The sequence below is a fragment of the Schistocerca cancellata genome, chromosome 5, assembly GCF_023864275.1.
Source record: "Schistocerca cancellata isolate TAMUIC-IGC-003103 chromosome 5, iqSchCanc2.1, whole genome shotgun sequence".
NCBI classification, from domain to species: Eukaryota; Metazoa; Arthropoda; class Insecta; order Orthoptera; family Acrididae; genus Schistocerca; species Schistocerca cancellata.
In genome coordinates, this window is record NC_064630.1 from 179,191,276 (window position 1) to 179,207,053 (window position 15,778).

Genomic DNA, 15,778 nt, shown 5'->3' on the forward strand with positions numbered 1-15,778 from the left:
CATCTGAGAACAGTCAAAGCGCCTGGGTCTGTGATACAATATCCGCAGCCAATGTCTGTCTTCAGGAGTTCTGGGAACCGGAATGATGCAAAACTTATTTGTATGTGTGTCTTTCGTTATGGGGAGGCAAGAGGAAGTCAACACACAATTTTAGGGGTCTCTGGGAAAAGACAACCAAAGGGTAGTGAGCCGCACCGTCCGACATTCACAGCGATTAATTGTGGGTGAAACAGGTGGTTTGAAACGATGTCAAATCAGTGGATATCGCTCGCGAAGCGAAGGCACGCTGAGATTTGATGATTACTAGCGAGATTTAACGCTGACGCTTCAACAAGCGCTGTGGCCCAACCATTGTATAGCAACCACGTTGCGATTTGGAGGATGAAGCATGAGGAAAGAAGTCATCCATTCCATTTTTAGAAGGCACAGGCACGGATGGCATAAGATTTTGCTCCGCTTAGAGAATTTGAGCACTTGGTTTTGCTCCGTTGCACCACGCAGACGTGTCTTGTTCACATACGAAGCGTTTTCATCAGCGAATATGTCATATTTGGGAGAAAAGCAACCCTCACGTCAACCGCGAATGTGGTCATCGAGGATAATAGATTTACAGGCTGACATGGTACATGATTACGTGATTGGCCCCGCATGCTTCCTTCTCGAGTCACAGGCGTTAGCTATATGACTTTCACTCGGGAAATACTGCCAGAATTGGTGGGAGTGCCACATTCCACCGCACATGTGGCTTCACACATTTCAGTGTAGCTGCCAGAACTCAGACCGGACAGATGATTGGAGATCGGTGGACTGGTCGAAGTGTCACTGTCACATGGCCATCTCACTCACCTAACCTCTACCGACTGGACTTTATCTTTTGAGTTCATCTGAAGAATGTGGTGTATGAGAGCCCAGTAGAGCCAGCGGCAAACTTAGTTGCAAGGATACATGCAGCGTTGGAAAATTTTCGCTCCATGCCCGGTATCTCTGAGTATCAGTCAATGAAGACGGGTGTCAGGCATGCTGCAACTGCGGAGAAAGGAATTTTGAACACCTTATCCAATTTTACATGATTTCTTGTAAGAGTAAAACAAATAGTGATATACTGATATTCTTCTTGTGAAGAAATTTCCAAAGTAGAAATTCAGTTGCTCAGATCGCAGCTGATACATATCCTGACTACAAGAATTAGCATAGTTATATAGCCATCTTCAGGTTATGGGATACGTGAATTATACAGCCACTACTACTCACAATTCAGGTATCTGATGGTCTGAAGATGGCAATATAACTTTGCTGAAACTAGCAATCAGGATATGTGTCAACTGCGATATGAGAAATAGAATTTCTACTTTAGCTTTTTTTGCATTGTGATACAGATCGCTCACCTTCCGACAATGTCAGGTAATTATTGTTTTTTGTTGTTTTCACACTGAATACTTTTATGTTTCCTCCTCTCTTCTCTGCGTTTATATCGCCTTTCTTTTAACTTAAATAACAGCGCTGAATTCTCGGATAATCTGCCGTTATTCATTGAACGCAACTAATTGCCGCACTTCCAGTGGATTAGATGGAGATAGCTGATGTGCAAGCAGATGTTAGCCACTGTAATTTGGGCGCTATCGATATCTTACCGTTGTATCACGTACACCGCAAAACACAGGCGATTTTAAAGGGTTTCAAGACTGCGGATGGAAACCCGTGTCTGAAACCTGATCCAGGAAGGCGACAGCCTACACAGCAGCTAGCTCCAACTTGTCCACTGGCAGTCGTGGCAATCGGTCGCAATCACTGAATAACTTACAACACAGGTCTATTGCGAGACGTTCCACCTGCCGTCCGTCAACTTACGAGGTCGCGTTTGTGGTTCAAATGGCTCTGAGCACTATGGGACTTAACTTCTAAGGTCATCAGTCCCCTAGAACTTAGAACTACTTAAACCTAACTAACCTAAGGACATCACACACATCCATGCCCGAGGCAGGATTCGAACCTGCGACCGTAGCGGCCACGCGGTTCCAGAATGTAGCGCCTTTAACCGCTTGGCCACACCGGCCGGCTCGCGTTTGTGGCCCAAGGGGTATCTTAATGGCAGGCGCCGGTGGATATAACTTCGTAACTCGGTAGCGTCGTTGGATGACATTTCCGGACACGGGTTCCTATGCTCAAGACACCCACGGCAACCCCTCGAAGCTTTTCGGTATACTTGTGTAACACATTCTGCCATGGAGTATGTATACCAGTTGTTGCTAAGATAATTGGGTGGATGACTTTCAGAGGTAGTACTATGTCCCAAAACAAAAGCCGGCCGTTGTGACCGAGCAGTTCTAGGCGCTACAGTCTGGAACCGCGCGACCGCTACGGTCGAAGGTTCGAATCCTGCCTCGGGCATTGATGTGTGTGATGTCCATAGGTTAGTTAGGTATAGGTAGTTCTAAGTTCTCGGGGACTGATGACCTCAGATGTTGAGTCCCGCGGGCCGAAGTGGCCATGCGGTTCTAGGCACTGCAGTCTGGAAGCGCGAGATCGCTACGGTCTTAGGTTCGAATCCTGCCACGGGCATGGATGTGTGTGATGTCCTTAGGTTAGTTAGGTTTAACTAGTTCTAAGTTCTAGGGGACTAATGACCTCAGAAGTTGAGTCCCATAGTGCTCAGAGCCACTCGAACCGTTTTCTAACCTCAGATGTTAAGCCCCATAGTGCTTAGAGCCACTTGAACCCTGGGCTTTAAAATGAATACTTGAAGAGCTATAAGCACTTGTTCATCTTTAAAATGAATCTTTAAAATGAATACTTGAAGAGCTATAAGCACTTGTTCATCTTTGGTATTGAGAAAGTCATCTCTTCTGCTCCAAGCTCTTTGGTTTCCATATTTTTGGTGGAGGTAGTAAGGCCAAAAACAATGGAATGCCCCATAAATATGGGCTCTGGAATCCATACCTAGGGTACAGGTCCTTGCCTAGTAGAACATTTCCGTTTCACAGCAGCGAAGATCAAGGTAAGTCTACAATTTCGTAGATTCTAAAAACTAACTCCTATAATCGTTTGCTTGTCACTCCTCTCAATGATTTCAAAAAATTCCAAAACAATATTACCTATTGCTACTTCCTCATTTAATATCAAGTGTTCCTAAGCTCCTGCAGACTCTAATGTTGTATTCGCCTCAGGATAAGTGTGATTCGGTGTGAAATATTGAGCGGATGACGTATCTGTTAAGACGTCGGACTCCACTTCAGTAGAAGCGAGTTTATATTGACGTCTGCTCAGTCATGAATGCTTCCTACAGCTAACCTGCATCACTTCCGATGTGTCGGACTGCGCGAAGTGAGAGTACAGCCAATGCCCATTAAAGCGGCGATCGCTATTTGGAGTCCTGATTCGGCCAGAGGTTTTCATCTCAAATGGGCTACTCAGCAAAGCCAAAGTCGAGAATCAGGGAGCGTAAGTAACAATATCGTACACCGCAGTGTTCTTACGAGTACAGTGTTCACGCACTACACGTCTATCCCTAAACCCATACGCTGGGAAGTACAACAATTGCACATTGATCTTAAATTTTGTTTGACAACACTTTTCGTCCACATTCACTGCGACGACGTTTATCACAGTGTAATATGTATGAATCTAAGTTTCCTCTGAGTAAATCACTGGCCGTTTTAATTCTGATGCCTCATTTTTCAATAAATATCTAATGTAGTATATCTGTTGTCAAGCTACGTTCGTACGTACTACCTTACTCTGGGATCTTTCTAAGCCAAATCATGTAGACAACAATTTTTGTTTCTTTTCCAGCCTTGAAGTACAGTCCCATGAGATGAAAGCTTTAAAGGTCTCGCACAGTTTGTATTCTGTTGTATTTCTTATAATGTCATGAGAGCTGCTACTTAATGACACATTTAACCATGCCCGCAATGGTATATTTAAGAGGCGAACTTCTCTTCTTTGGGGCAAATACTTGATTTCTATTTCGTTCACTTTCCTGTCCCTCCAGCTCTAATTTTCACACCACAGACTTACTAAATTTGAACATTTATTTGCACACTACTTCATCCTTTCCATTAGCACTTCCATTTCTTTCTCCTCCTAATCGTTACGAATTTTTCATTTGTGTGGCCACACAAAACCACACAACAGCAAACACATTCACACATAATTTTTATCCTAGGGTGATCAATCTTACGGGTATAACACTAGATGAAAACGGGAAACAGCTGTTAGGAAAAGGTCTAAAATACAATGTTGACTCACCAGCAATGAACAACAGATATAAGATCTCATTATAGAATCAGAATATACTCTCACTGTAGAAGAAAAAAATGAAAACAGTAATGTAAACACAGGGCTGACTAGGGAGTTAATGACAGAAGAAATTAAAAACATGGCATAACAGGTTACAAAAACAATAAATTCAAAAATAATTGTGATGAAACATAGCTTAAGAATCTGAAGAAAAAACTACAAGCAGAAAATATTATTGTTGTAACAAAATCAGACAAAGGTAATAGTGTTGTCCTCGTGAAAGCAAAAGAATCGTAGAAAAAAGAGAAGAATTCTTCAGCAAAAACAACATAAGAAGTTAAAATCAAACTCAACTGACATATTTCAAACATCTTAAAAACACACTCAAAAATATGGAGTATACATTTGCAGGCAGAGAGAAAGAGAGACTTGTACAAAAACACCCTCAAGCCCCCAACATGAGATGCCAACTGAAGGTCCATAAAGGAAATTATTCAGTTCGTCTAATAGTAAATTTCAGAGCAGCTCCTACATATCTATTAGCAAAACAGCTCACCCAGCATTATAAACTAGAAAATGCTGGACCAATCAGAAATACCTCTCAACTGGTAGAACATAATTTAATGGACACAAAAGTCCCTGACACAGCAATATTGCTCTCCTTTGATATAGAATGTATGTACAGTGGCGTCATTGTTAATGAAACCATAAAAGTAATTGAAGAAAACCTGGAAACACACAACCAACTACCTCATGAACACACAGATGGAACGATAAAATTGTTAGAGTTAATAACAAGACAAAATTATTTTGATTTCAATCAATAATACTACATACAAGAAGAAGGTTTATCCATGGGTTCAGCTATTTCAGGAAACTTAATCAACATTTTCATGAATCACACAGAAAAATTAATATTTGAAGACATAATAACGAAGAAAAGCTACGACGTCATCTACTGGTACAGATATAAGGATGACATATTATGCATGGTAGACGAACCTAAAAACAAAATAGAGCAACTACACAAAGACATAAATACTGTACACAAAAACATAAAGTTCACAATAGAAGAAGAACAAGAAAACACACCCAATTTTTTTAGATGAAACCATAAGAAAAGAAAATAATAAACATGCATTTGACATATGTAGAAATCCCACTACAAGTGACATTTTCTTAAATGCAACTACGAACCACCCAAATAACCACAAACACGCATCAATCAGATACATCTATAATTCCGCTAGTAGAGCTGTGAGGACGGGTCGTGAGTCGTGCTTGGGTAGCTCAGATGGTAGAGCACTTGCCCACGAAGGGGAAAGGTCCCGAGTTCCAGTCTCGGTGCGGTACACAGTTTTAATCTGCCAGGAAGTTTCACATCAGCGCACACTCCGCTGCAGAGTGAAAGTCTCATTCTGGAATCAGATAGATGTTAAACAGGCGGAACAGGATCCCCCCAAACACTTCTAATTACTAAAAAGAGTTAGCTATTATAGAACAAATATAATAAAAAATAGACGCAAAGAAACAACGGAAGACAAATTAATCAAAAAAAATAAAGAGGAAAATAATGAAAAATACTAACCGAACCACACTAACTCCTACAACCTACACTGCAACAAAAAAAAATTGCATACAATGACCTAGCACAACAAATTCCCTCACAAAATAGGCAACATATTCAAAAAACAAGGCATAAACATTGCTTACAAAACAAACAATTCCATACTAAAGCACATCCCAGACAGATACCAACAATGAGGTATTCATCAGCTCAGTACCAGAGACTGCAAGAAGGTATACACTGGAATGACTAGCAGGACATTCGACACGTGATATAAAGAACACATCAGAGCATTTAAATACGGTACAGATCATTCAGCATTTGCAGATCATCTAAAAGAAGAAAACCATAGATAAAGCAATATCGAAAACGATATAAATATCACAAAAAGCAGTAAAGACAAACACCTCCTCCCTCTCCAAGAAAATTTCCACGTTCAAAAAGCATTAACACAAAATATACAGTTACTACACGACCAGATAAATATTGGAAACCGGAATCTGTATAGAATAATTGATGAACTGACATGAAAAAGAAAAGAGCCTTTTCCATCCTTCACCCCCTCCCACTCTCCCACAACCCCCACATGCCCTCACTCACAGTTACATTTCACTTCTCGCTTCTCACCTTGTCGTCTAACTCACCCTCCATCAAACTGCTATATACTTGTGTCCACTCATCATGGTTTCCCCCTCCCCTAAAAAAAAAAGTCCCTCCATCACTATTCCTTCTCTCCTCTTACGCATTACATAATACACAGAAACATAATTAAATATAATTGCACACATACAATAATCTAATGGAAACAATTCTGTAGGTCAAATGCAACGCAGTGTAAAGGTTATGTTGGCAACAATACAAAACACAAACAACAACTCATACTTGCGGGACAAAAACAAAAAGAATACAGTGGTGTGCATAAAAATGTGTTGGGAAAACATAAGAAATGCATAGTGCTGCAGAACATCTGAAAATTAGACCAAAATTATCAGTGTCTAACATAGAAAAATTACGATGTGCTATCAGACGGCATTTCCCGATGTAAGAGAGAAATCAGCAGAAAAATCACCGTAAGTACAAATCAACCTATTCTTAACCAACAGTTTTTCGATCTAGAAGCAAATCAAAATGTAAATAATTACAGACTACTGTCGATGCTTTACCTCAATAAAGCGAAACGCGTCTGGTGAAGGACAACCAGATCGTTAGAAACGGAGAACAATCCCGGACTGTTTCAAGGTTCGGGAAGCAAATCGCCCGTAACCTTTCAGAGGAACCGTACCGGCACTTACCTGGACCGATTTAGGCAAATCACGGGAAACCTAAATCAGGATCAGCTGATCCGTCGATCCGTCATTGAAGTGGACGTGGCAACCTGCCTGGTCATCAATATGTGGAAATACAGAATACGACTGCTATACTTATTATAAAACATGTAATTACGCGGCTGTTTTCAACACTACATTAGTTTCATCTTCAGGGCCTTATGCAAACTGAATGATGATATACATCCATCGGTGCATTAGAACAAGTGCCACCTGCATTCATTAGTATCATGGGTTTCTATTTACACAATGTGCGTACTCTAGCCATCTAAAAACAACAGGCATAGGATGTCGTAAGGATGTTCGGACGCGAATTTGAACCGTCGTCTTTCCGAACGCGAGTCCAGTGTGCTAAACGGCGCCAACTCACTCGGTCCGCACAGTCTTACCGACTAAGTTACTCCCTTCGTAATCTGTCAGGAATCTGTCAATACAGGGTATAAGTGTAGATATTTCTATTAATGACTGAAGCCGGTGCAATGAACAACATTACATCGGTATCTACGACAGTTGTGGACAAATAATTATAGGTATTAGAAGTCAAATGTTATTAGGTTGTTTAGTACAGCCAAGTACATGTGGGAATAGCAAGCCATTAATTATTATACTCCCCTGCGCAGCGGGTCAGGTGCTGCAGTGTGGACGTGTTCACGCAAAAAGTTTAGTATATACTGACAGGCATAGTCCACATAGCGGTGTACTTACGGCTATGAAGTAAACATCAGGTCACAACTTTCGTGACGTGTTTGAGAGAAGACTATTCGACGTAGAGAAAAACAGATCAGCACATTGATGCGTATGATTTCTCTAAGATTTTGGCAGATTTTTGTACAGAGAGTTCGTTTTGACATTGGTTTGCTTGTGTAGAGAAAATCATTGCACACTCTTGCGAAGTGTTTGAATTTTCTCGAACGGCTGATCTATACTATTTACGTATTAAGGTACCACATACAAAAACATCTGTACTCATACCCATTACACCCTCTATGGCAAAGAAGGTTACCTCCTTTTTTCGTCATCTTTTTGTTATCTATACTCCTACTTCATAGTCACTTGTACTACCGCAGAGAGAGGCGAACATACTTCACTGATCCAGAGAACAGAATTTAGTTGACGTGTTGTAACCCTCTCAGTCACTGCCTTTTGTCCAACTTTTCTGTTTGCAGTACTTGTAAATGGGACGTACGTGTGATCTTAATTTTCTTAACATTTCCTACTTCTCTATTATTCTCAACCGTACATCTCAAATATACATGTTCTCTTAAAAACATTCCAAAATTTATGTAATATTATCTCGTTCTTGCTCAGTAATAAATACGCTTACAATAAAGAGGAAAACATTGAGCAACATCTCCAGTTCTGACACCAACTTGGTAAACTACCATATCGTTGCTTCAGATATGACACGTGAGGCTTGTGACATGGAGGAAAACTTAGTTCTGAATGTATCTAGAATCCAAAGTTCAGTTCATCTTTATGTTATTGGATTTAAATGCATTATTAACGCAAAATGTCAGTGACTTAGAGAATAGATTGAACAACTGAAAACAGAACGTTACGTGGTCGATATTTCGAAATATATTGGTTATAATTACATATGTTATATTATTTACACCTTAGAGCCCTCCTTCACCATATGCAAATGCTCCTTGGGACAAACGTGTTTTTCACACAAAGAGGACACTATCGCCCTCGTTATCTTACCGACGCAGCTGTGACTATTTCCAGGATTTCCACTGCGATCGTCGCGTTCTAATGCCAACCGTTTCTTCTCCCTTGCAGAACCTGGACGAGAGCTCGATTTTCGACGAGCCAAGCCGACAGACGATTCCGTCAACGTGACGTGCGTCGCACGCTCCGTTTTCCCGGAGCCCAAGCTTCACTTATTTGCGGAGAAGTCCAAAGACAGGTGAGTCTCTTTCGTTTTCACTCCTTGATCATAAATTATATTTCTGCTCATGTGTACAAGGCTTAACAGATCTACAGAAATCCCGCCCAGAAGTAAACTCTATCTACCCTATGTGACATGAAACTCGAAAACCTAGGGGCTTGTGACTCGACTCACGATAAATGTCGCAACGCCATTTGTGTCCCACAAGGGTGCAATACTTCCTCCATTAACTTTGTGACCATACGTCCTTTCTTTGGCAACGGTCGTCGATTTAAACTATGGGAGGGGGCTGCTATGCAGAATTTTTTCCTGAAATGTGCAACCTATGTTCTGTGTTTTAACATATCTCAACTGACAAAATAGTTTGCTGAGTATCGTACCGGGTCCTAATGTAAACAGCTATGCTATGGTTTCTCCGTCATAATTTTTTACCTTATTTCGTGGTACGATACAAGAAATCTCTTATGTCAGCTCTGACAGCGGAAGCGTACAAAGTTATGTGATTTCAGCTGCTCTGAAGTTGTATTTTCTGAGGTGAAGGAGTGTACGAGCGTTGAATTTGCATAAACATACGTGGAAAAATCGCCTAAAAAGCACACACTGCCTGCAGTACCAGACCAACGGTCAATCGCTTTGGAACAGCGACAAAATGATTTGAGGATGTCAAATTAAATACCTTTGAGCCGTCAGTTTTCAACATTACTGTATTTGGCAACCAATTTCAGCGTTTTAGTACGCCTTCTTCAGAAACCTGTCCGACGTGTTGGAAGACTCTACCTCGGCTGTGTTCAAAACAGAGGCCAGCAATACTGGTACCAGTAGATATTTGCTACAGTGATCGCTTCAACCATCACCTGCTGACTGTTAGATAAATGTGGGAATGTCCAACTAACTGTCGGCAGGTGATGGTTGAAGCTGTCAATGTAACAAATGTCTACTAATACCAGTAGCTGACATCCTCAACATCGAACAACCGGGTCCCGCAACCATTTCTAAAAATATGTACATACAGAGAGAGTGATTTGAGGTCCATTCCATTGAGTTGAGGGTGCAGGTTTTTTCTAGCTCCGTAGATCCTGAACTGAGTCCTATTGCATACGTCGTGGATACCATGGAACGAAATACACGAAACTTGTCCTAAACTTTGACCTATCTCCATGACTTATGGGTGACCGTTGTACCGTCGTGGAAACCGACGCCTCGGAAGGAAGGAAGGCTGGGTTTAGCGCCCCGTCAACGCCGAGGTCATTAGAGGCGGGACACAAGCTTAGAGGTTGTCAAGGATGGGGAAGGAAATTAGCAGTGCTCTTTCAAAGGAACCATCACGGCATTTTCCTGGGGTGATATATCGAACTCATGGAAAACCTAAATCAGGATGGCCGGACGCGGCTTTGAACTGTCGTCCTCCAGAAAGCGACTCCAGTATTGGAACCACTGCCCCACCTTGCTCCAACCGACCCCTCGGCAACGCTCCCGGTGTATTCTGGTGCCCGCAGCACATCGCGATGCTTCCCCCATGAGGACGAATATCTTTGCTACATGTCACAGGCCTAGTCGGTGAGGAGCAGGGGAGGACAGCTCCGCAAATCACTACACTTGAAAAATAAATATTGCCAAAATGAATTCGTGTTGTGCCTTGTAAAACAAACGGACGTAGCAGTTTAGTATTAGTTTGAAGAAATCTGGAATACGCAACAGATATTTGTGAGGATAGTTTGAAAATTTCGTGGTATCACCAGCAGGTGTCAGCGCTAGCGCAACAAGGCATCCGCGTAATAATACCTAATCCCTTATGAGTAAACGCGTGACACATCAGTGTTCTGGGTAGAGTGTTGTGCGGACGTCTTTTTTCTGTTCCCCCTGAACTAATCTGTGTAGATGGAAAAAAAAAATTCGAAATTCCATCAGTGATTAAGTACTTCCCGAAAAAGGTACGAAAACAAAAGAAATTCATGCTGACATTCACAAGACTGGGAGTCGCTGCTCCTTCATATCCACCTGTTGCCAAGTGGGAAAACGAGTTTAAATTTGATCGGGACAGCTTAGATGATAATCCGCTTAGTGGTCGGCCAATATGTACCATCAATCCTGAAATTATTACAGAACTGCACGAAATGATTCTGTAGGGATGTCATCTGAACAGCTGTATATCACGTTTTAACAGTGGAAGTGAATACGAGAAAACTATCTTCTAGATGGGTGCAGCGACTGTTAAACCAGTATCATAATTATTTGGCTCATCATGGTCTATATCCAGAAAAATTTGTAACGAGATCTCCGGACTATTGCAATATTCTTCGCGAAGATAACATTAATTGCCCACTTTTCCTAACTCAGTTGCTGTTCTTTCAGATTTTCATACGTATATAATTAGCATACAATGTGTCTGTTGCTCCTTAAAATGGAAAGACTCTATTACGAACATGCCTTTTAAGGCGTAAACTGATTAAGTATATAAATAGATACGAAAAATAAATTTTTTAATTTCCAGTTCTTCATTGTCAAATGTAAAGTTTTTTATTTTTTTAAGGAGTGGAGGAAAGTTGTCTTAACGTGACATGTGTATTATTTCTTGAATGTCAAGAGATTTCTTACTAAGATTAGCATTAAACGGCATCATTTCCTGAGATTCCTAATAAGTGTGTTGTCACATTCTACAACTGAGGTGTATTCATAATGTGTGGGTCACACGTTTGGTACAACAACATTGGTTCTTTTGCTTGCTATACGGTGATGGGGGCACCTCTGCGGGTGTGTCTCTGACGTGCGGTACAGAACATACGGAGAGAGGTCAGGCACTGGACTCGTGTCCGTAAGGCCGACTGATCAGATCTCCATCCAGACAATTATAGGTTTCCTGTGCTTTACCGAAATCGCTGAAGACAAATTCCGGGATGGTTCCTTTGATAAGAACAGGCCTAATTTTTTCTCCATCTTCACCCTAAATCGAAACTGGGCTCTATAATGAATAGATGAACTGCTGAGAATCGTATGGCTTATGACTGAGTTGGCGTGCTGCTGAATTTTGGGTTTCTCTGATTTTGGTCACTAAGCCATAGAACTGGTGATTGAGTCAGTGTATTTAAGGAAACGTCTTCTTGACTTTCTTGTGTACTTCCAAAATCCGGGTATTCAAATGTAAGCATTCATTATCCCGATCTACTTAAAGACGTTTACTGGAGGGTCATTTAAGAGTCTGTGAAATAAGGTCGGTCTCATCAGTTGGCATGTGATATATACCCTGATCTGTCTATTTTACTCTAATGCTTACTTTCTGAGTTGATTCCTTTTGAGGTGAAACAACTTTGATTCGCAGTCATAATATGAATCATTAACGTCCCTGCGAACTCACACATTAATTTTATGCTGTTTGACTGTAGCAGCCCACAAAATAAGGACACCAATGACATGACATCATCTTCAGTACATTTCATTCGCGGCACCTTGACCGAATAGTGCCTCAGTGTGAAGCAGGCGAGTATCTATCGCCCTGTTTCATACGACTGCTTTTTGTTCGGGCTATCATCAGACGTATAACAAAAGCAATGAGTACCAGGAAGGATGTCAGATATACTGAGCGGCTGGTGCTTATGCTGCTGGTGGTGGTTACTACCACCTTGAGAGACTCATCTCAAGAAAAGCTTTTCCTGCTTACAACTGATAGATTTCTTTGGTTAAATGGATTTTTACCCAATTTTTTTCCCTACTTTATTTGCCGTTTTCACGCTTCCCAGACTGTTGCAAGATGGAGCAAGTCGGACGTATACCAGCACACTTTGGGCGAAAACGAAGCCTTCCGTAACCTATGCTGAGTGCCACTGTGTATCAATACACCTTCTGTTTTACCATCGTCCAAAGGTCGTTCAGGTATGTTTTACGAGACTGGCTTCTGCACTCCAAGTTGAATAGGAAAACGAAACAAAGACTAAGAACACCTACTGAAAGGAATGGAGAACATACACAGCACTGAATATCGCTTAACGATATACAAATCAAACAAAGGTTACGAAGAGCTGTACAATAGAAATAATGACTAGATTACATCAAAGCTGGGAACAACACAACAGTGTGATATGTAAAAGAACTGTCGTATCTAAGAAGCGAGATATGGAGATATTAGTGCATTGTACATGCAGGAGAGAAACTACACGTAGGTTAGCTCAGGCTCATTATTAAAGCTCCAGTCTTTACAGTTCGTGAACCAACATTAGCACAACGTCATATTAGAAGGAAAGATAAAAATAATTTTGGATAACTTTATTGGAAACACAGCGATCTATATCTAAATTTAAAAAGTCGGTCTTTATCTCAAAAATACCTTTAAAATATTTTAATTTGATGGAACCGGTTTCAGTCTAAACTATTCTCATCACACCAAGTCTCTGAAAAGAAAATAAACATTTTCCTTAGGGGCAACCAGGAAGAAAAAGACATAAATGATAGTAACATGTGCAGTAAATAAACTCTTACTCCACGTGTTATTATCGCTTTTTCCTGTTTGTTCCTGATTCATGATGATTTTTATCTCAGAGTCTTTTAATGGGTTGAAGATGATCCTCAAGACTGAAACCGATTACCATTCAAATAAAATATTTCATACGCAGCAATTATTGAGCTTGAAAAATCATTTGATATGGTTGACTCAGAGTTACTATTTAAGGCAATGCGTGAAGAAGGACTTGGTTGGAAGGACAGGCGAATTAGAATAGCACTAAGACAGGAGTGCCCTTTCTCACCTTACTTATTTAATATGTTCATCGAGGATGCAATAGTAACAATGAAAGAAAAGAGGAATGCAGATAATTGGACACTTAATTAGAGATGATTTTCTTCTCCGAAATGTTTTCGAAAGAAAGGTCGCAGGGAAGAAAACAAGGAACATCCTGTTTAAAAAATATGATAACTGAGATGTAAAGTTCTTCACACATGGAGATGAAGAAGACTGCTGAAGAAAGGAAGCCAGGGCTGCAGAGACAAGAAGAAAAGCTAGTATAATACAGTGACCTGGAAGTGAGGAATATGTTCTTGAAAGTGTAAATCTGTAGCACAGCATTGCACATAGCTGACTCTTAGACCATAAGAAATCCACGGATAAAGAAGGTGGAAGCTGTGCGAATGTTAAAAATTTAGTGGACAGATAAAATACGAAATCCAGAAGTACTAAACCGAATATAAAGTGCATTAACAGAAGAAGGCGACAGGTTAACAAGACATTTTATTAATCAGTTCCTTCAGATGTCTGTGCCTGTCTGAAGGAATACATTTTGTCAGCGATGTGTAGCTGTAAAAATACTTAGAAATTTTGTCGAAATGGTGACTAATTTAGACATCAGCTGCACTAGGCATGGAAATCACACCTATTGGGGACACATGAAAATTTGTGCCGGGCCGGTACAAAGTTTCATGTGTCACTGACTTTCACGCTTGACACAGCTGATTCCAACAGTAGTGGCAATTGCGATAAATTTTCGGAACGTTACTGAGAAATCATCTACAACAGCCAGCTATATTGAGGTTTCAAGAAGCTTTAGAGGGCGAAAAATAGGTAGAGTTTAGAAAACAGAATGTTTTGGTGCGTAGTGGGGGGGGGGGGGGGGAGGAAGGAAGCAGGGACGGAGAGAGACTGGACTGTGGAAAACAATTACAGATAGGGAGGGGGGAGGGGGGAGGGGGAGACAGTGGGAACAAAGAGAGACTAGAGTATGCGAAACAGGTATTACAGCGTAATATAGTGAACGATAGGATCAGACTAAAAAAAAAAAGGAAACTACAACATGTAAAAATGCTTCCAAAATAGTTTTATTCTCCAGATCGCAGTTGATACATGTCCTAGTTACTACTTTCAGCGAAGTTATATTGCCATCAGATATCCGATGATCTGATGGTGGCAATACAGCGTTGCAGGAACTAGTAATCAGGATATCTATTAACTGGGGTCAGGGCAATAAAACTTCGACTTTGGAATATTTTTTACACTAATATAGAGATCGCTCTCCTTACGACATGGTAAGATAAATACGAAACTAATAGGGTTTCAAGGAATGGTATTTCGATATATATGGTACGCATTTACACAATTAGCGTGCTACTGAATGTAGTGCAGGTATTTTAATATGCGGCTCTAAATTTTCTAAAAGTCCCTAAGAAATGAAGGCTTTCCTATCTCTACTATCGTTTTAATATTTATCATCACTGGTACAACTGCATGTGAGATTGCTCAGTTTGAGTATAGACCTCTTGTAAGTTTTGTAATAGTGTCCATAACACCGTAAACTTTCCTTTCTATTACTGGGTTTGTGTGTAACAATAAAAATGATTATTTGAAATAAGACCATTTGATACAAAAACGGTGGTTTTGTGAGTTCCAGCCACAAATACCCACCTAACAGCGTAAACGACATTTACTCTCAATTCCGTTCGCTAATGTAATTTATTTTCAGTACCTACAGTTCGAGAAATTCAGTAGCACAGTCACCGAAATAAAAGTAATCTAACACGCTACATACAGTAATAATGGACGTGAGATTCTTCCACTTACTGTAGATCACTTAGTGTAGATCAGACGACTCACTCTCTGTATGTAATTAACTTCTACGAACAGAGTACAGTATCCAGTCTTTCATACTTAGTGTATCCTGTAGTGCTGACACCCATACACACAAGCAGATAAACTCATACTCCTTGACCCAGAGTGGTGCTGCCTGCTGATCTTCTGCAGACAGCTTTTGTTGTAGACGCCATTCGACAATTTGGAAATGA

The 15,778-nt window shown here is 40.7% G+C and overlaps 1 protein-coding gene across 1 annotated transcript in view; it reads left to right on the plus strand.

Moving 5' to 3' along the window:
* Positions 1-15,778, plus strand: part of LOC126188427 (uncharacterized) — a 641,976-nt gene that overhangs the window by 344,349 nt on the left and 281,849 nt on the right. Inside the window, exon 3 of the mRNA XM_049930030.1 lies at positions 8,911-9,037. Within this exon, the coding sequence (XP_049785987.1) occupies positions 8,911-9,037 (127 nt within the window). The remainder of the gene's footprint in view (positions 1-8,910; positions 9,038-15,778) is intronic.